Consider the following 22,050-nt stretch of genomic DNA (forward strand, 5'->3'; position numbering starts at 1 on the left):
GAGTTGCCTGGTGGAAGCTGGTCGCTCCCCCCCCCCTTTTTTTGTTCCTGCTGTAGCTTTGTGCTGTCTCTTACATGAGTTTTGTTTCCCTCGGGTCAGCTTGTCCTTGTTGGCTCAAGCCCGCCCCCCCTTTTTCTCCCCTTATATATTCTTCTCCTCTTGGTAATGAATTATTTATTCATCCAAAAAAAACAGTTTCCTATTTGGCTATTTCCTATTTTGTAAAGGTTTCTCAGTCTATTTGAAGACTCTCATTGTACGGATTTAACAAGAATGGATTAATGAAGTTTGTTTGTGACCTATGGTTACTCTTTGGACCTTAGGAAAGTTTAATCATCAACTGAGAGAGTTAAGGGTGAAAGACCCCAAGCTGAGATAGTTATTCAGCTACCCCTTTCTTCTACAATCGATTCTCACCCTCTTCCCTTTTCTTTATTTTCTATTTTATTATTAATTATAATTATTGAGAGATTGAGTGGTTAAATCCAGCTTACTGAAGCCTTAGAGACCAGCAGCAATAAACTTGGAGAAAAGCCTGAATTCCTAATAGATACAGCAGAAAAGTGAGGTTTCTTGGGCAAGGGATGATCTCTAGATCTCCCTAACCTGTACCCATCTAGGCCTGCCCTTTTAAGGTTTTATTCCAGCCCCTAAAAGAGCTACTCGACCAGCATAGCAGGCCTGTTTGAGGTCTCTACAAGGAGAAGAAGGACTTCGGAGACTGCAATCGAATTGAAAAATAAATAGAAATATAGGGCCAACTCTTCTAGTTGCGCCTCTAACCTTACTAAGCTACCCAACCAGCTGATAAAAGGTCAAATTCCGCAGGGCTGCAGGCACAAAATGCCGATCAAATCCGTTAAAGGTCAAAGTGAGCAAACAAGAAGATCTGACTGAGTTGATGATGGACCAGATCCCAAATTTGGAGGATAGTTTGGAGGAGTAATTGGCCACATTCGACTAAATTTTCAGGCTCATCCGAGCCCTGGTGTGTGAGTTCTCAATCTTCTACTATTTCACCCTAGATTTTCAGATCCTGCCTGGGGTTAGGTCCTCTGTGATCTAGCCTTACATCAGGGGAGGGTCATAATGCACACAGCCTTATGAGGAAGGATCCATGTTAAATTCTATTATAGTATTATCCCATTAAATGTGGTAGAAATTTTTTTAGGGTAGTTATCCATGTAACAATGAAAGGTGATATTTCCGAAATATCTATCGCCAGTAAGGGATAATCCCACAGTATGGAGGTCCATGGACCTTCAACCGATACACACACTCTAACACTCCCCCTCAAGCTGATGTTTATATCTCTTTCATACCCAACTTGGAACAAGCACTAAGAAAGGCGGGTCAAAACATCTTTGTAAACATATCACCAAGTTCATTGCCGGAGCTGATGAAAGGAGTTGAATAAGATTCTGCATGACTGCAGTTCCCACAAAATGACGATCAACCTCGATGTGCTTCATCCATTCATGAAAGACTGGATTGCTAACAATATAAATTGCAGCTTGGTTGTCACAATACATCGTCATTGGTTGAGGAACAGGGAACCCCAACTCTTGTAGGAGAGACTTCAACCACATTGTTAAGCTCGATAGGGGGAGAACATCACCATAACAGAAGCACTCGAACTACCAAAAATTGAGATGACTCCAGCAACCAAGAACCAGATAAACCGATGAATAGCATCAACAGTTGCTTGTGATTGCAAACTAGCAGCGGCATAGAGCAACAAATAAATATCAGTGGAGCACAATATGAGTTCTTCAACACATCACGGCAATATGACATCCATCTTCTTCCTCGCAATGGAAGAAGAGTGAAGCAGCATTAACCAGATTCGAAGCCAATCAACTTCAACAGGTAACTAAGAACCAAAATGTAGATGTACTATAGCTACTGCAGTGGTCTTTTCTCGATTTGCAGGTCCAAAACCTCACACATGAATCATTCATAAGAGTTGCTTCTCTGGAAGGTTGTGTGCTTGAACAAAATAAGGAGAGATAAAATTGGCTTCTACCCAAAAAAATCCAGTTTTACCATCAAGTAAAATGGCATTTTGAGTTTCCCTGTTTTTTATACATGTTCGAGGCAGAATTACCTTCTGCAAGATGATTGATGGTTTCCTCCCTTTAGTGCTGGCCACCATGGCTGACCTTTATTGGCGTGGCGTCTTCGCCACCAAAGTCCCCTTCCCTCCAACCTTCCTCTCCTCCCATCCCCTGGCTTCGCATGGCCCTTGTGGAGTTCTCTTGTTGGCCGTCCCTCTACTCCATCCCGCGATGGTCTGCCCCTCCATTGTCGACAACTCGAAGGTTGCCCACTACCATCCTGGATTGTTGGATGAGGAAGCCAACCTCTTAGCAAACTCCTTGGTCGATCACTTTCTCAGAGCTCAATCCCCTTTCCATATCATCAAGTCATCTCTCACCAACAGTGGAGAATGCATGGTATCATTGAGACTTACCTCATTGCTAACGAACTATTCATTTTCAAGTTCTCCAATGAACTCGATAAACTTCATTCTCTGGAAGGTGGTCCATGGCTTGTTGGGACAAATCCCATCTTTCTCAGTCAGTGGACAAGGTATATGCAATTAACCAGAGTGGATTTTCCACCATTCCCTACTAAATCTCTCTCCCTGGGCTTCCCCTTCATTTTTGGTGCATAGAGGTTCTTAGCAATATCGGCTCTATGGTTGGTACTCCTCTTCACCCTGATATCTACACAAAGCGCAAGGATCGCCTTGCCTTCGCCCGCCTTTGGGTAGATGTGTCCGCCTAAGCCCCTTGCCTTCTTCCATCTTTATAAATGATGGAGACAAGTTCTCCTTTGAGCAAGACATAATCTATGATTGGCGCCCCCCTCATTGTCTAGTCTACAATTTTTTTGGGTATGATTCAAGCCGGTGCTACCCAAAGCCGAAAAAAAATATCCTAGGAGATGGAAACCCCCCTCACCCACACTCGCAACTCCCTCCGTCAAAAGAACCATCGCGACTTTCTAACATGTGTCCTTCCGAGAAGCCACGCTCTATGTCCTCCGGTCCTTAGCACGAAAGTTACCTCCAAGCAAAATTGCTTTGTTTCCTCCCTTGCCCATATCAGTGACTATCATGATGGCGACCCCTCAAGAAGCCACTGAACTATGAGTAGCCGATCTCCCACTTCCCTCTCGCCTATGTCGCTCCTGCATAAGAAAATGTAGTGCTTAATGCCATGCTTGTAGGAGGAAATGAAGCGTGGTTCTCGAGTCATGCAATCCTAGTGTTTAAAGAAACCCTTCCTTAGATCCCTTTTGGGCCCATCTCGGGCTTTGAACCTTATAACTTCCCACCTCTTGGACATAGCGTCTCTGGTCCCCCGACCCTGGCCCCATACGGTAGATAAGGGGATCCTTGCCCTAGGACCCCCCTCTTACCTCTTCCTCTCGTGCTTGGGGTGGGCCACCCTTCTTCTTTACCCATCTTCCAACCATCTATTGTTCCCACCAACCACATTAGGTTAGCCACTTTGCCTAATGCATCAATCTCTCTACATAACCCATTGGCTCAATCCTCCCTCCCAATCTCTCCTATCCCATCTAACTCTACCCCCTCAGATCAACCTCTTGTGGTCCCCCTCCCCTCCATGGTGCACCATCATTGCGACATTATTCTTCCTCTTAGCATAGAAATCTGTAATCACGCCCTTTTTCATGGCCCATTGTAATGTTTTGTATTGTCTTGCGATCCATTTTACTTCCTCAGACTCTAGCCGGTTATCTCACTATGGCTTGTTTTTCCTTTCGTGTTGTGGTTGGTTAGGGTTTCCCTTTGTTTGGCTAGGCAGCCTGGGCCTTATTTGGCATCGGCCTATATTCCCCTCCCTCTTTTCTTTCCTGACATTGAATTTTGTATTCGTCCAAAAAAAAAAAGGCTTTTACGGTATCAACGAGTGAACGTCTATAGAATCAACATCGTGCAAAAGAATACCCTTCCACATCATTAATCCCTACATCCTCCTTGTTCATATTGGCCAACAATTGCTCCAACTCAACCATAATCAGGGGATAGGTACGTTTAGGACACTTACTGGCAAAGTGACCTTTTTCACCACAATTATGGCATATAATGCTCTTTAACCAATCATTGCCTCTGATAACTTCTTGCTTCGGTTCTTCCACTCTACGGGGTGTAGACTTCTTTCCTTCAATACATGGTAGAGCCCTATAAACTGGAGGAGTTTTTAACATATTCTTCAAATAACTATACTTCTCTTCAACTGTCTTGGCACAAGCAGATGCCACATCAACAAACCTTAAATCAGTGTTAGCCAACTCTAGTCAAATCTCTGTACTCAGTCCACTAATATATCTCATAATCCATTGTTGGTTTGTCTCCCAAAGTTCGCAACTTGAAGATAATTTGTGGAACTCTATCATGTAGGTATCCACATCTTTGTTGCCTTTCTGAAAAATTAAGCAATTTGCAAATGACACTTTCTCATTATTAGGAGGAAAGAACTTCTCGATTCATAATCTACTACTTCTCCATTAGTAAAGGGTCCAAGACTCCAAGCCACCTGATAAGCCTTGAATGTAATATGTCATCCCACCATGAACATGCATACTGAATAAACTATGTAATAATGAGTTCACATTTTTTCTCGTCCGGATTGGATTATAAGAGAAAACCCTTTCAACCTTGGTAAGCCAATCAAAAAATTCTTTGGGTCTCTTTTCACCACTGAACTCTAGAACCTCAACCTTAATGCCATAATTCCTATCGGAAAACTATTGAGTAACATCCTAGGGTATAACCGGATTGGGTTGTCGTCGCCAAAGTGTTTCTTCGATCGATAAAGCACCAAACTGAAGTGTTGGTGTAGACGGTCTTGCTTCATCTCACTTTCCGACCCTCTTCATGAAGGCAAGAATCTCAGTGAGATTGAATCTCTAATGTTTTCCTTTCTCTGGAAAAGGGACTAAACACCCCCCACCCTAGCTTCCTCCATCCCACTCGTTGGGCCACCATCTGCCTTCCCCTTAAGAAAGGAGGCTTAAGGCTTCGCAGAATCAAAGATGCCAACAATGTCAGTCTCCTCAAGCTCATATGGATGCTTGTTTCTGAACATAATAGTATTTGGTCTCTTGGGTCTATTCCTTCCTTTTAAAGAAAGATTCCTGCTTGACTATCTCTCCTTCCTCTACTTCCTTTTGAGTTTGGCGTCAACTTCTCAACTCCAGACCCCTAGCCCTCCCCGCCATTTCCTCTTCCATTGGAGATGGCTCTTCCACTCTCCTTTGGCTTGACAATTGGCACCCCGTCGTGGTTCTCCTTTCGGCTGTTGTCTTTAGATCCGTCTACTCCTCTAGTCTAGCCAGAGACCTTCCAGTAGCCTCCATCATCTGTAATGGTGCCTGGTCCCCCCTGCTGCCCCTTCATCCCTCTCCTACATTTGATCCTCCCTCCCCCCTCTCCCCTCCATTGCTTCCTCTGATAAGTTCTAATGGTCCCATTCTCCTTTTGGCCGCTTTAGCTCCTCCTTTACGTGGGATCTAGTCTGCTCTAGAGGCCCCTCCATCCTTTGGCACAAGATTGTTTGGTTCGCAGGCCACATCCTTCGTCATGCTTTCACTGTTTGGAGAGTTATCTCCAATTGCCTTCCCACCTAGGCCCTTTCTCACCCATCATCGCATCCAGGTCTCTCCCGCCCGCTATCTCTGTTCGAATGGCATTGAAGACACCAACCATCTCTTCTTTGAATGCCCTTTCTCCTCCTCTATCTGGAAAAGAATCCTTTCCTCTGGTAGGCCTACTAAAAGACATCCTCTTCCATTCTCAAGGGAATGGATCTGGGTTGACATGACTTTTGTTGGAAACTCTATTTGCGACATTATTGAGAAACTTGCTTTTGGCGCTTCTATCACCCACATCTGGATGAAGTGCAATCTTTGTGGACAGATTTCTAACTCCAGATATTTTCAATCGATTTGGAATGCCATCTTTTTTAATATAACCTCCAAGCTAGATGTTTCTTCTTCAAGGCTTTGCTCGGGCTCGTTGTTATGTCCTGGGGTCTCCCTTCCTCTCTTCTCCCCCCTTCCCTGATTAGGGGATCCCTCCTTCTCTCTTTGCTCCCCCTTTTTGGGTTGTATATTCCCCCCCTTTTTCTTCCCCTGTTAATGCATTTCTTATTCACCTTAAAAAATAAATAAATAAAGAAAGAATCTAAGCAAGAGCAATTGGGTTTCTCCCATGAACTTGTCAAGCTTGGCCTCACTCGTCTCAAGTCTGGCCTCAAACCTGGCCTCATTCTTCTATTGATTCATAGTCAGTTCTTGATATAAATTGTGGAACTTAGAATTGGTGAGGTGACCTATCATGGTTAGTAACCCAATTTGGGTTTCTCTTAATAGCCCACCCAAGTGTTCTAACACCAAATGGCAAATCAGTAAATATATCAAAGATATCATGGGAGAATGGCGATCTGGTAAACAACCAGGATTGTAAAACTGATTAATTGAAAGGTGGATGTGTTAGGGACAATTGTCTGTTTTATTTTTTTTGTAGGGGGACAATGTTGGAAGCAATTACGATGTATGGGACAAAACAGAATTAGAGTAAAAGACTGGTATTCCTGGAATAGAAAAATAAGAGTTAAAATAAAACTCACTTTAAGAGGTTGTCTTCAACCTCACGATGGGTAATTCAACAGAGAAGTAAAGACGCCGAACTGAAGCTATTCCAGTAGAGACAGAACCTCCAAACAATGACAGCTCAACCTGACATATCAGGCCTGATATTGCAACACCAAGACCTTTCAGTTCCAGCAAGAAACAGCCCCATAAATCAACCTGCAATAAACTGATTAGTTCTGAAAATCAGAACCTGAAGCCTGAAGGTAGGAGAGGAACCAAGTTTGTTGCAGACTTTAGTTCTCATGAAAGGGAACTATTTTGGGGGGATATTCTAGGGATTCAATTCATGAAATCATATCACGTTGGAGCAGAAAACTCTTAAAGGGACTCAGAAAACTAAGATGAGAGAGGAAAGTGCAGCTCATGGCAACCATCAGTTTGAATCCAAAATAAACTTTCATTCAAAATCTCCAATCCCAATTGTTGGGTGCAGGAAAATTTATAGTGGGAAACCACTCTTAATCCAAATCTAAAACTGAAATTAAACTTGACTCTTAACTCTAAATCTGAAACAAAGTTGGGAGTCAAACTCCACTTTGTACTAACAAATCTAAAAATATAAAGATAAAAAAAAAAAATTACATATATTAATCCTAATTAATCCAACATCTATCTGCATCAGGCATCAGGCATCAGGTAGCCTGGAGGGGATGATTATACTTTAGTATGTTAATAAAAAGTTAAGACTTGAGAGACTGGAAGCGTCAGGATGTCATCTTCTTTTTTTTTTCTTTTTCTTTTTTTTTTTTTTTTTTTTGGGGGGTGGTGGTGGTGGGGGTGGGGTGAGTTAGGCTGCCATTTTTGTGGTGGCAAGGTTTTATTGCTTCTGCTCCAATGGGGATAGAGGGAGGGATGATAGCAGTTTTCTTTGCTTGGCAATTGATTTACTGTTCTCTGTCTTCTCTCCTCCTATCCAATACAACAATTTCTTAATGAAGTTTTCCTGTACTCACCGGTCAAAGATAAAACATGGAAGCCTTTGGGTTGCAGAAATTGTATGTGTATCAATGTATGTCTACGTGTATGGATGTGTGCAGAGAGGAAGAGAGAGAATCATAGTTGTCAAGGTGTCGCCTAGGCGGTTTGCTTGGGGCCTAGGCGACAGTTGCCTTGTTGTACTGCATGTCGCCTTGGGTTTTGTCTATTATTTATGCCAAATATCATTTTACATTTACTTAAGTTATTATTCATAAATAAACAAATACCCCCTATTTGAATCCAATAAAAATAGTTTAAAAATCAAATTCCAAAAAGATAAAAAGTCAACCCCCAGTCCAAGAACAAAAGTTGGATTTTGGTTATAGGGGAAATGTTCAACTTTTAAATGTTGAGGTTTTTCTTAATTATGAAAATTTTATAAATTCTATCATGTTAGAGCATTGCTAAAAATCAAAAGTCCGATAAAATAATCTTTTGTTTTGATATCCAAAAAATTATTTTCATTTAGGCGATTTTAAGTTTTTAACAGCATTCACGTACTTGAAAATAAGTTTGACCGGAGCATAACTTTGTTGTTACAACTCAGATTTAAGTAATCTTAGACTTGTTGGAAAGCTGATTTTATGTTATAACTAATACAAAAAGTCTCATGTAAAAATAAAATCATTTGACCAGTCAAACTTATTATAGAACAAGAGCATTTCTCTAAATGTTATTTTTTATAACTTAATATGACTTAATGTTAATTTTTTTATGATTTAATATGGCTAAATGTTGATTTTTAATGACTTGATGTTGCTTAATCTTGATTTTTTATGATACAAGGTATATATAGCTTACTAAATAATGTTAGAAAATAGGGAAAATAAAAATAACACTTGGTCGCCTTGTTTGCCTTAAGGTGGGCGCCTTCTCGCCTAAGCACTTAGACAACCCTCCACCGCCTTAGCGCCGTGCCAACTAAGGAAAGAATCATTATATATATCAAATGGTAAAACTGTGATATATATATATATATATCAAATAGCCATTCAGGAACACCACAAGTAACTGAATCACAAAAAACATGTGAACAGTACTAAAAATAAAAACGCTTTTCCAGTGCCAAACACAGGAAAGATGTACTCTATTAATCTATTGTTTGAAAAAGGAAAAATAAATGTTCAATTAAACATATCAAAAGGTCCACCGTTTGTCAGTTCTACCTTTTCTAGTCTATGCATGAGATATGTCTTGAATTGACGAACCCCACGACCGGTTGACATCGGATCCATTTTATGAGCCTTCTCAAATGCATGAAAGAGACCTAATCGAAAAAATATAGAAATTGCATTATGCATTACGATAGATAAAGCTAAATATCAAATGTGTGGATAGATGAGATAAAAAAAAGACCATTGTAAGTTGAATCTCTTATTATAGTTTCAAGTAAAAACTCAGTAACAAGAACAGAAGTAATAAATATTTTTTCAGGAAAAATACGAGTTATCTAAGCCAACTAAAGACAGACAAACCTAACTATATTTCATAGACTGCTTTATGCATTGGGAGGTTAGAGTTTCCTCTAATATCTAAAACAGTAGTCACAAATGAATATAAGATTATTCTATCTAGGGTCACTAACACAAATTGCAGAAAAGTAGGATCAGCTTTTACAAATAGGCTTATGAATCAACAAAGGTGGTAAAGAAAAGTAGTCGTGTTTCAGTAGTAATCAAAAATCTTAAATGAGGTAACTTGTTCAAGATATTGGTGAACTTATAATTAAGTCATATTGGAAAACTCCACCAGTGTTTGCTGCCAGTTGCAAGCCCGGATAAAGGAGAAGGGTTGATGCGTCAGGTCGGCAGCCGACCCCCAAAACAACCCTAGTCAAACCCTTTCCTATGAATTCTACAACCTCATATTATGAACATTATGCATAGGGCGTTACCTGGCAGAATAAGCAACACACCACACTATGACTCTGGTATAGTGAAAAAATGAGCAAGGGTTAGCTAGGTGTGTCGCTTACAAGGACGCCCCGCGTCAGCGCCTGGATGCGGTGACAAGTAGGCAAGGGTTCTCATAACGTGAACTGGTGCGAGAGTAAAGTAGCTAGTCCAAGAACATAGGATTAGATAGCATCTTGGAACATTGGATCTTTAACAGATAAGAGTCTAGAATTGATAGATGTTATGAGGAGAAGAAGGATTAATATAGTTTGTATTCAAGAGTGTTGAATTGGGGAATTGAACTTATGTCTCACAAAGACTAGCCCTCTTTATTTATAATAGAGAGAAAGGGATATTCTAGGGAATATTACAGGAATATTCTAGGGAATATTACAGGAATATTCTAGAGAATATTATAAGACCATAGAACATAACACTAATAGACTTAAGGACCTGTTTGGTAGAACTCTAGAATACCCATAAACCCATTATTATAATACTCCCCCTCAAGTTGGTGCATACATATTGAACATGCCCAACTTGCTAACAATATGACTAAACAACTTACTACTGAGACTCTTAGTAAAGATATCAGCTAACTGAGCCTCAGAAGGTACAAATGGAATACATATGATGCCCCCGCTCCAGCTTCTCTTTAATGAAGTGACGGTTAGCCTCTACATTCTTCGTGCTGTCATGTTGAACTGGATTGTGAGTTATGTTGATCACGGACTTATTGTCACAATAAAGTTGCATCGGTGAACTAGTAGAAACACACAAATCCTGAAGAAGACCCTGAAGCCATAGTAGTTCACAAACACCTTGAGCTAAGGTTCGAAACTCAGCTTCAGCACTAGATTTCACAACCACTGCTTGCTTCTTGTTCCGCCATGCAACAAGATTACCTCCTACCATGGTACAATATCCAAAAGTAGATCTCCGATCATCAGGACAACCAACCCAATCGGCATCAGTGAATGCCTCCACAAGCAAATGGCCATGAGGAGAGAATAGGACACCTTGTACAGGCGCTGACTATAGGTATCTAAAGATGCGATATGCAGCCTCCAAATGAGTGGAGTGTGGATCATGCATATATTGGCTCACCAGGCTAATTGCAAATGCAATGTCAGGAATATGAGATAAGTAGATGAGACAACCAACTAGCCTCTGATAGCTGCCCTTGTCCACTGGTTCTCCATCTTTCTCTTTGAAGTGAGAATTAGGCTCTAATGGAATATCAGTAGCCTTGTATCCAAGTAACCTTGTTTCAGAGAGAAGGTCAAGAGTATACTTTCTCAGAGACAGAAAGATACCTTGAACAGAATAGGCTAATTCAATACCCAAAATATATCTGAGCTTCCCCAAGTCCTTGATCTCGAACTCAGTTCCCAAGTAAGCTTTGAGATGAGCAATCTAACAAGTGTCACTGCCAATAATCACTATGTCATCCACATATACTATAAGAAAGGTAATGTGCTCCCCTAACTTCTTAATGAACAAAGTATGATTAGCATTACTTTGTCTGGAACATATGGCAATCATTGCCCTGTGGAACCGTCCAAACCAAGCTCGTGGGGACTGGTCCAACCCATATAGTGCCCGTTTTAACTTGCATACCTTGCCCCGAGTCTACTGAGTAGAGAAACCATTAGGCACATCCATATATACCTCATCTTCCAACTCACCATGAAGAAAGGCATTCTTCACATCCAGTTGTTGTGGATCCCAACCACAGTTGACAGCACATGATATGATGACCCTCATAGTGTTCACTTTGGCCACCAGTGCAAAAGTTTCCTGATAATCTATGACATATATCTAAGTGAACCCTCTTGCAACCAGTCCAGCCTTATACCTATCCACAGAGCCATTTGCACATTGTTTCACAATGAAGATCCATTTGCAGCCAACCGTTTTGTTCCCTGATGGAAGTTGAACAAGCTCCCATGTTTTGTTCTTCTCAAGTGCCCTCATTTCCTCATGCATTGCTTCTTTCCACTTTGGATCAGCAAGAGCTTCCTCCCAATTATGGGGAACAGAAACAGACGCCAAGGAGGAAACAAAGGAATAGAAAGGAGACAAACGCTTATAGGAGACAACATTAGAAATAGGATGTTTAGTACATTCCTGTTGAGGTTTACAAACAGCTATAGGTAAATCAAGGGATGAATCAGTAGGAAGGGACTTATCAACACTAGGACTTGGTTCTGGAGCATGCGACTGGCTTGGTGCAGTGATGGTAGGATGGGTCTGCTTATGATGATGGCGCTCAAACACCTATGTGGATCTGGTCGGTTGTTCTCCCTTGGCTAGAATAGTCAGTTCCCCTTAGGCTGAAACCGTCAGCCACTCCCCCTAGGCGAAAATGGACTCTGGTTCACCCTGGGGCAGAAATGGGCAGTGACTCCCCCTGGGCAGAAATAGGTCCCAGCTGTTCCTAACTTGTGACCCCTTCTTCCAAGTAACCTTCATCCACTCCGTCCACTTCCAATTGAGCAATCAGTGGCACATCTTCCACTCTAGGCAACTCCCCCTAAAGAGGTGCAGGATAGTAAGTACCGGATTCATGGAACACCACATCCATGGTCAGATAATACTTCCTTATGGGAGGATGATAACACCAGTACCCCTTTATAGTGGGAGAGCACCCAAGAAATATGCAACGAAGACCCCTAGGATCAAACTTCCTATATTGTTGATGATTTCTTGCAAAGGCGACACATCCAAACACTTTGGAGGTACAACAAAGTAAGTAGACCCCGAGAGGACCTCAACAGGGCAACCAGTTTCCAATACCCGAGATGGCAGGAGATTTATCAAATAAGATGCAGATAACACTGCATCACTCCAATATTGTGGTGGAACATGTGTCTCAAACATCAAGCACCGAGCCACCTCGAACAGGTGGCGATTCTTCCTCTCTGCGACTCCATTCTAAGTAGTCATGTCCACACAACTAGTTTGATATATAACGCGCTAATCAGCTAAATACACCTGAAACTCTCCATCAGTGTACTCAGTGCCATTGTCAGACTGGAGTGTCCAAACCTTAGCATCAAATTGAGTCTGAACCATCTTATGAAACTGTTTAAAACAAGCATCAGACATCACCAAGTAGAAGAACACCATAGTCGACCTCAGGAAGAAAACCCTGACAACAAAAATCGATTTTTCCAGGAGAAATCTAATCGATCAGGTAAGGTATAGTAGAGCAAGTCAACAACAAGTACCCATCAATGGGGCAGGAAAGAATCACTCCATCAATAGAAAAGGGAGGCTTAATACATAGGATAGGCAGCAATAGGTGGCTGCACACCACAAGGGTGAAGAACAAGAATCAAAATCAGTACAAAAAAAAAAAAAAAAAACTTGATCTAATTATTGAGGCTCTGATACCATGTTACAAACCAGAATCTAAGTAATCAAACAAAGAGAAGATAAAAGAGAAAAATGCAGAAGAGACTACCGAACCATGTCTGGGAGGCAGCCTACGAATTGCAATAGTGTGTTGTGACCTATTGCAAGCTGCTCCACACACACACACACACACATGTATATATATATACATATATGTTTTTTGTGTGTGTGAGTGCCCGAATAAGAGGGGAAAGTTAGGGGACCAAAATACCCCCAACCTACATATTACAATAAGAGAAAAGAAACAAAAAATAATAGGGTTAGAATATTAAGCTCGACAGGACAGAATTGCCCCCAGAACTTTAATAGTTTGAAACTGTTGCTGTAAATGCATTTTCAAACTTTGGATTCCTTCAACATCATTTCCAGTAATAACAATATCATCAACATACACAACCAGAAATATCCTCCTTACACCAGATTTTCAATAGAAAACACCAAATGATCACCGTCACACCTTGACAACCCAAATTCACAAACCACATCAATGAACCTACCAAACCATGCCCAAGGAGACTGCTTCAAACCGTACAATGACTTCTTAAGCTTACACACCATACCAGACTCCCCCTAAGCAACAAACCCCGGAGGTTGCTCTATACAGACCTCCTCATCCGAATCACCATGAAGAAAAGCATTCTTCACATCAAGCTGATACAATGTCCAATGAGATGAAGCCACAAGAGGCATCAAAAGACGAACAGACGCCAAGTTAGCAACAGGAGAAAAGGTATCCAGATTGTCAATAGACTCAACACAATAAACCTGGGTATACCCCTTCTTAACCAACTGAGCCTTTAACCAAGTAAGAGAACCATCAAGATTGACCGTAACCACATAAACCTAACGACAACCAGAAAAAGACTTGCCCTGCAGAAACTGTACAAGATTCCAAGTCCAATTTTCTTCCAAAAGTAAGCAATTCTTCTTCCATAGCTGTCCTCTAGCCAGAGCTAGATAATGTCTCTGCAATAAACTTAGGAATAGGATGACAAGAAAAAGTCGAAGGACAATAATGAAAGGAAGATGACAAACCAGAATAAGAAACAAAGTTAGAAATAGGATGTTGGGTACAGCTACTAATACCCTCAAGATGTGTAATAGGAAGATCTAGATCAAAAAGAGAAATACCTCGAGTAAGATCCATAGATAAAGACGATGAGGCAGGTACCGTAAAGATAAGGGGTGTTGATGCTTCCCAAGGACGACGAGTATAACCAGCCAAACAACTGGTTGAGGAGGAGGTGGTGGTGGTGGCAACTCAGCTTCAGTGGTAACCTGTGGAACAGAGTTATGAACAACATAAAATGGAAGATCATCATCCAACTTAGAGAAAACAAATGACGCATCCGGATAAGATGTGGACTTAAAGAAGGAAACATCAGAAGTAACAAAATATTTCTGTAGGGCAGGAGAATAATACATGTACCCCTTTTGGGTACGTGAGTAACCCAAAAAGATACACTTAAGAGCTCTATGATTCAACTTTGACAAACCTGGACGATGGTCACAAGTAAAGCAAACACAACCAAAAACATGAGGTGGAAGAACAAAAAGTGGGTCAAAAGGAAACAATAAAGCATAAGGAATGTAAGGACTCAAAACCGGGGGAATGTCCATATAGACTTCTTCCAAATCGCCATTTAAGAAGGCATTTTTCGCATTTAACTATTGGAAAGTCCACCCAAGGTTGGCAGCACAAGTTAACAAGGCACGAACTGAGTTAATTTTGGCCACTAGAGCAAAGGTGTCCTGGTAATTGATGCCATAGGTCTAAGTGAAGCCCTTGGCAACCAACCTAGCCTTGTACTTCTCAATGGTGCCATCAGCCTTATACTTTACAGTGAAAATCCATTTACACCCCACTAGTTTCTTTCCTTTTGGGTAGGGAACAAGCTCCCAAGTACCATTCTTCTGCAAAATCTGCATCTCTTCAATCATTACACCTTTCAACTTAGGATCAGTCATAGCATCCTTCCAACCCGATGGAATAGAAATAGAAGACAAGAAGGAAACGAAGGCCGATAGGACAAAGATAAGGACTCATAAGAAACGAAGTTAGAAATAAGATGTTTAGTACATGTTCTAACTCCTTTCCTAATTGCAATAGGAATAATGGTATCAACATCAATGGGAGGACTCATATTACCTAACTGAGATGAAGGAGGTGGATCCAAGAGCACTAATGGATGTGGTGGGTCATTCATAGGTTGTTTCTTCCGGCGAGAATATGTGAGCAAGTCCTTTTTGGGAGTGTTCTCCCCTTACTATTATCTAAGAGAGGTGGCTCCTCCTCAAGATGAATAGTGTCAATAAAAACGGACTTGAAGGAAGCTCTAGCATGACATTCTCCCCTTCAAGAGGTGACTGATAGTAAGGTTCCGACTCATGAAAAGTAACATCCATGGTAACAAAGAGGCAGCAAGAGGGAGGATAGTAGCACTTGTAGTCCTTCTATGAAGGAGAGTAACCAAAGAAGATACAACGAAATGAGCGGGGATCAAGTTTAGACCGGGAAGTAGTAGAATTGTGGCATAACAGACACAACCAAAGATCCTAGGGGGTAAATAGATACTTCCACACAATAAAAGGATCTACTCACTTATTCTCAGAGAATGGATAAGACTATCCCTGTTGTACCATGTCCATCTACACTCCCTGAGCTGGCTCTATCACACTACTCTTTTCCAAGCCAAGGTATGCGGCACTAGATACCTTACCATACCAGTCAGCCTCAACAACCAGGATTTGATGTAGAGATGAACCCACACAAGTACAAAATCTTCTACCAACTCAGAGTACGCATATAAGGGAAAAGTTTTTGTTAGCAGTACTCGTATGGCATAAATGAGGCATTAGGGCTAATAGAAAGTATTTATAGGCCAGCCCAAATAAGACCTTAGGGTCTGTTTGGCTGGACCCCATAAAGTGATTTAAATTAATCTAAAACTTTAACATCTCATTACCCTCATGTAGGCCCCGCTGCCCACTGAGGTAGATGGTGGGTTAAAATCCTCAAAGAGACCCCTATACATGGTGGGAGTGTAAGGAATGCTGCAGAGAAGTGGGCCCCATAAGGGAAAAACCCAATTTTCCTGCATTCTGCCACCCGAATCAGCTAGCTGGTTTGCCAGCAGGTAACCTTCCGGTTGCGTTATTTTTGGCTCCCCAGCTGTCCAGTCCTCTGCCTTACATGGTCTACCAGATGTGGGACCATTTCGGCATTTCCACAACTTTGGGCCACGTTTCCCCTCCTACTTGGCCAATTAATTTGCCAGTTTCTCCCCTACACTATTGTACATGTGGGGTCCATAATATAACAGCCCAATACTCCTCTTATCAGTCAAGTCCTAGCACTGGGATTTAGTTGCCTCAAAATTTTGCCTCAAAATTCAGGGTGTTACTGGCTCTGCCAACTCAAACACCAGGTAAATGAGTCTTTTCCTTCTCTTGAAGATTATCTTATTGCTATCAAGAAAGAAGCTAGAACTTGCACTAAACACCATATCTCTAATTTTATTTCCTATGAATCATAATCTCCCTCCTACTGTGCCTTTGTTTCTTCGTTGTCCTTTGTATCCATTCCACAGGGTTGGAAGGAAGCCTTTACAGACTCAAAATGGAAGAATGTTATGGTAGAAGAAATGCATGCCTCAAAAAATGATACTTAGGAGCTTATTCCTCATCCCAAAGGAAAGAAATTAGTAGAGTGCAAGTGGATCTTTACTATAAAGAGAAAGGTTGTCAAAACCATTAAAAGATAAAAGGCAAGACTAGTTGCTAAAGGTTTCACCTAGACATATGGCATCGACTATTAAGACACCTTTGCCCCTGTTGCAAAGATGAATTCCATCCGATCTTTACTATCTTGTGCCGCAAATCTTGGATAGAATCTTTAACAATTAGATTTGAAAAATGCTTTCCTAAACGGAGAACTTGAAGAAGAGGTGTATATAGACATTCATCCTAGCTATGAACGCCAGCAATAATTGGGAAAGTATATCATCTACACAAGTCTCTCTATAGCCTCAAACAATCCCCTCGGGCTTGGTTTAGCAGGTTCCAAAAATCCATGCAGAAGTTTGGGTGCAAACAAAGTCATGTTGATCACATCTTATTTATCAAACAAAAGGAGGATAAGGTTATTGCTCTAATATTCTATGTTGATGACATAGTTATAACTAACAATGACAATACAGAAAGCACTATATTAGAGACTTAGTTGGGAGCAGAATTTGAAACCAAGGATCTAAGACCACTCGGATACTTCTTCGGAATTGAGGTAGCCCGATCCAACAAGGGTATCTTCATTTCCCAAAGAAAGTATGTTCTACACCTTCTTGAGGAAACAGGGATGCTTGGATGCAAGCCTGCAGATTCACCAATTGAAGTTAATCATCAACTAAATAATCAGGGAGGTGATCCAGTGGATAAGGAACAATATCAATGCTTTGTAGGAAGACTGATATACCTTTCTCATACCCGACCTGATGTTACCTATGTTGTGGGAGTTGTAAGCCGATTTCTAGTAGCTCATCTCGAGGCAATATATCGGACTCCAAGGTACTTAAAATCAGCTCCAGGAAAAGGCATCTTATTCTCCAACAACAATAATATAAAGTTGGAATCCTTTACTGATGCTGATTGGGCAGGCTCTGTTGATGATTGTCATTCCACCTCAGGATATTGCACATTCCTTTGCAATTATCTAGTTACATGGCGAAGTAAGAAATAGTTTTCCATTTCCAGATCAAGTGTAGAAGCCGAGTACAGAGCAATGGCACAAGGTGTTTGTGAACTTATCTAGCTTAAAGCATCACTCTCGGACTTGGGGTTAACTAATGAGGGACCTATGCATCTTTACTGTGACAATAAGGTTGCAATCAATATAGCCCACAATCCAGCTCAGCACAACAGGACCAAGCACATTGAAATTGATAGACACTTCATCAATTTGAAACTTAAACAAGGCTTAATCTGCATTCCTTTCGTCACCTCAGAAGACCAACTAGTTGATGTATTCACTAAGAGACTTACATTTAAGTCGTTCCATATTGTATCCAAGTTGAGCATGAAAGACATCTATGCACCAACTTGAGGGGGAGTGTTAATATGCTTAAATTCATTAAATTGTCTACGTTCATTATGCACATGTTTCATATGCTAGATAAGCATTGAGTCATCCTAGCTAGTATTTCATATTTGTAATCATTATCCATCTATAAATAGAGTGGTGGTCCCTATCAGTCGATAAGCCAAATCATTTTCTGGCATCTCACTTCTCAATTGTATGCAACTATGCAGAGGGCTTTGCACACTAGCATGTTGCCACCATTCTTTTCTTTAGCTTTGTACTGGCTTTGTGCACTAGCACGTCCAATGAATGCGTGAGCATAGCTATATATAGTTGCAACAGCTTCCATATCATTGGCAAATGATCCTCACACAGCCAATCATAATTGTCATGGCATCTAGGCGATCCAAGGTGTTGGAGGGGGGCTTAGATGCAAGGAGACCAACAAGGCAACCAACAGGACCAAGGTGCATGTATACCTAGGAGCGCCAAGGTGTTGACAATGCCTTGACAACTAAGCAGCCAATACAAATCTAAATAATTCCTACAACTAACTATAACACTTTGTTGAATCAACTCTATAAGCAAAATCTGCTGCTCCATATTGAATTTCCAAACCATAAATGTCAAAAATTAAACATTAGTTGGGCTTCCCTAGCCTCTTTTAACTACCTGTGTCAGTGATTGGAAGTGATTTTTCCCTCATTTCAATAAAATTATAACGTTCTCAAGCCACCATCTTTCCACATATTTCCCACGTGTATAAACTTTATGATCTCTAGAATCTTTTTTCATGGCCGTCATATCAGATTGAAACCAAGCCACGCACAACTCAGCTCTCCCTCAACAAGGTTAATTCATTCCCCACTCTATTAACAACCCATACTTGCTTAAGAATTCTTGGTAGTTCTTTGCGTCTAATCCTGTTAAAGTGTCTATGTTCAATGTACCTTGACCTGTGACACATCCTTATGCTAGCTGTAACCCTAATCTCTTATTATAAATAAAGTTGGCATCTGTCATATTTGATAAGCCAGATCATTCTCTTATTCCTTTTATATCCACTAATCCAATTATACCAAATTAATAATTAAATTTAAGGTATTTACCCCTTATTTTCTTCACTCAGTTGATTGAAAACATGATGGCCCTTGGAAGATCGTAGTGTGAGCTCATTGTTCCTCCTTTTTTGCCATTCCAATTTTGATTTTCTAGCAGTCCTTGTTGGGTTGTCGATTTGTTCCTATTGTTTTTCTCTTTGTTTGTGTGGCCTATTGCTCTTGGTGGCATCTTGCCTTGTAATTTTCTTTTTTTCCTTTTTCCCCTTGGGGTTTAATATGTTTATTTAGTAACCCCAAAAAAAAAAAAAATTAAGGAATTTGAGTAAATTGAAGACATCTTTAGCAGTCATTCCCATGACAACATTAGTATACATTATAAGCTAGGAAAGCCCTGTCTTATGCGTGTAAGACAGCTTGGCCTCTATTCCTCTCCTTGGTTATCTGAATGTTTGTAACATGGATTCCGACCGCTGGACATGCATTAATAAATAATCCTTCTACCAAAAAAAAAAAAAAATGCATAAGATGTTCTCAGGATATCAAAGCTCCATTTTATAAGGCGAAATCATAAATAGAGCAGTATCAAACATGTACATAGCGCAGTATCAAACATGTATTCTAATACCGAAATTTTACAACAAAAGCAAATTAAACAAGAAAGAGGAACTTACAGAGGTAAGCAACCCTGGGGTAACGGTGCTTAATTTCAATGGCAACACGAAGAATTGGAACAATTTCGGCGAGTGACCGTGGCACGAGTTTTTCACTGTCGATGCCTTCCTCCTCAGGATCATCGACTGGTGCCCCCCTTCGTATCCTTGTCATCTTCCTGGAAAGAGATTGTGGCAGACCATCAATCTTGGCGCCGCTGGTACTCCACATTTCTGGCAGAGTAACTGTAACGACGATTGATGGGTTTCCCCGTGTTGTCTATCTGGATGTTGCTCTATAATAGGCAATGGAGGGAGAATGACCATTTTTTATGGTGCAAAAGAGGTTGAGAAATTATTCTTTTTGCTCAGGTGGGGCAAAAGTCTTGCGGTGTCTCCAATAGAAAGAAAAGAATCAGAGAACCCCTCCTTGCTTTGGAACTTTTTGAGCTCTGGGCTTTGATTTTGATTGTGAATGATGGAGGGGATGACCGACGATGATTGAAGCTTCGCCTTGTGCTTTACTGCTCAGTGCTTAACAGTCCACAGAAGAAAAGAACAGCTCTCACTGCTTTCGAAGAACCAACCAAAGCTATTCCGCTTCACTCTTTCATATCTTTTTTCTTTTGCTGTCGTGTGTTTGGGTTTTTGGTTCTAAGCCCTGCGTTTTCTGACTTTGCATCTATATCCCTTCAACTGGCTGTCTTTTCCTATCTATGTCCCTCCACAACTCAGCATTTACGTGCCACTTCGAGTAGAAATTTAAAATACTGTCCAGAGTAATTGGTGAGTTGTGCTATGTAAAAATGCCATACTCACCATAAAATGGAGTTTGAGTTTCCTGATAGTTTTCTATTTCCCTCTTTACCTATTGTTGCTGCCAAAAACCCCGCTGATCCAACCTACACAAAAACAGACGACGGAGGCCCGGAACTTTGTCCGGGGTTAGTCCTCCGACGCTCAAGTCAGGGTCGGCCGCACAGTTCAATAAGGGAGTAATGGTGAGGGTGTTAGAGCTTACCTTCCCCTTTCTTCCGTGCCTTCTTATATAGCTCTTTGGCCTTAGGGTTTTTCCCCTTTCGGCCTTCTTAGAGTCCTACCCGAATACGTCCAACCTTCTGGGGGGAATATTCCCCTCATGCAGACGACGTGATCCCGCATGATTCTGCGGGCGTGCCTTGGTGATTGCGCGTGCTCGAGTGTGAGTGGTCTCTTGGAACCTTCGTCTGGCGGTGGACACGTGTCTCAGAGGCGACACGTGTCATGGCCCCCACCGAGGGGTTATTTTGGCTATATCAGGAGCCCCCTTACTTCCACTAGGAGCTTCTTCCTGTGGGAGTAACCATCTTCTTTGGTTGACTTGTTCTTTCGGCCTTGCCATTACCAGTGTCCAAGGTTTGGGGTCGATCGAGAGGGACCTTTGACCGCTTCGGATCGACTTTGCTGAGCCCCCTGCCGAGGGAGGGACCTTTGGCCAGTTCCGTTCGTCTCTGGCCGAGCTCCCAACCGAAGGACAGACCCTCGGTCAGGTCTGTTCGGCTTTGCCAAGCCCCCTGTCGAGGGAGGGACCCTCGGTCAGGTCCGTTCGGCTTTGGCCGAACTCCCAACCGAAGGAGGGACCCTCGGTCAGGTCCGTTCGGCTTTGGCCGAACTCCCAACCGAAGGAGGGACCTTCGGTCAGGTCCGTTCGGCTTTGGCCGAACTCCCTACCGAAGGAGGGACCTTCGGTCAGGTCCGTTCGGCTTTGGCCGAACTCCCAACCGAAGGAGGGACCCTCGGTCAGGTCCGTTCGGCTTTGGCCGAACTCCCAACCGAAGGAAGGACCCTCGGTCAGGTCCGTTCGGCTTTGGCCGAATCCCCAACCGAAGGAGGGACCCTCGGTTAGGTCCGTTCGGCTCTGGCCGAACTCCCAACCGAAGGGAGGACCCTCGGTCAGGTCCGTTCGGCTTTGGCCGAATCCCCAACCGAAGGAGGGACCCTCGGTTAGGTCCGTTCGGCTCTGGCCGAACTCCCAACCGAAGGAGGGACCCTCGGTCAGGTCCGTTCGGCTTTGGCCGAACTCCCAACCGAAGGGGGGACCCTCGGTCAGGTCCGTTCGGCTTTGGCCGAACTCCCAACCGAAGGGGGGACCCTCGGTTAGGTCCGTTCGGCTTTGGCCGAACTCCCAACCGAAGGGGGGACCCTCGGCCAGGTCCGTTCGGCTTTGGCCGAACTCCCAACCGAAGGAGGGACCCTCGGTCAGGTCCGTTCGGCTTTGGCCGAACTCCCAACCGAAGGAGGAACCG

At 42.1% G+C, this 22,050-nt stretch overlaps 1 protein-coding gene across 2 annotated transcripts in view; it reads right to left on the bottom strand.

The window, feature by feature from the left end:
• The window catches only part of LOC122066140 (callose synthase 7-like), a 124,437-nt gene extending 103,995 nt beyond the window's left edge, over positions 1–20,442 (bottom strand). The window contains exons 1-2 of one of the 2 annotated variants that reach the window (XM_042629966.1): positions 19,787–20,442; positions 8,832–8,932 (exon numbers count right to left, since the gene is read on the bottom strand). In XM_042629966.1, the coding sequence (XP_042485900.1) occupies positions 8,832–8,932; positions 19,787–19,997 (312 nt within the window). In that variant the 5' untranslated portion in view covers positions 19,998–20,442. The remainder of the gene's footprint in view (positions 1–8,831; positions 8,933–19,786) is intronic. The other variant, XM_042629965.1, reaches the window with a different exon arrangement.
• Between the last annotated feature and the right edge of the window lie 1,608 nt (positions 20,443–22,050).

Source organism: Macadamia integrifolia, unplaced genomic scaffold (genome assembly GCF_013358625.1).
Source record: "Macadamia integrifolia cultivar HAES 741 unplaced genomic scaffold, SCU_Mint_v3 scaffold2261, whole genome shotgun sequence".
NCBI lineage: Eukaryota > Viridiplantae > Streptophyta > Magnoliopsida > Proteales > Proteaceae > Macadamia > Macadamia integrifolia.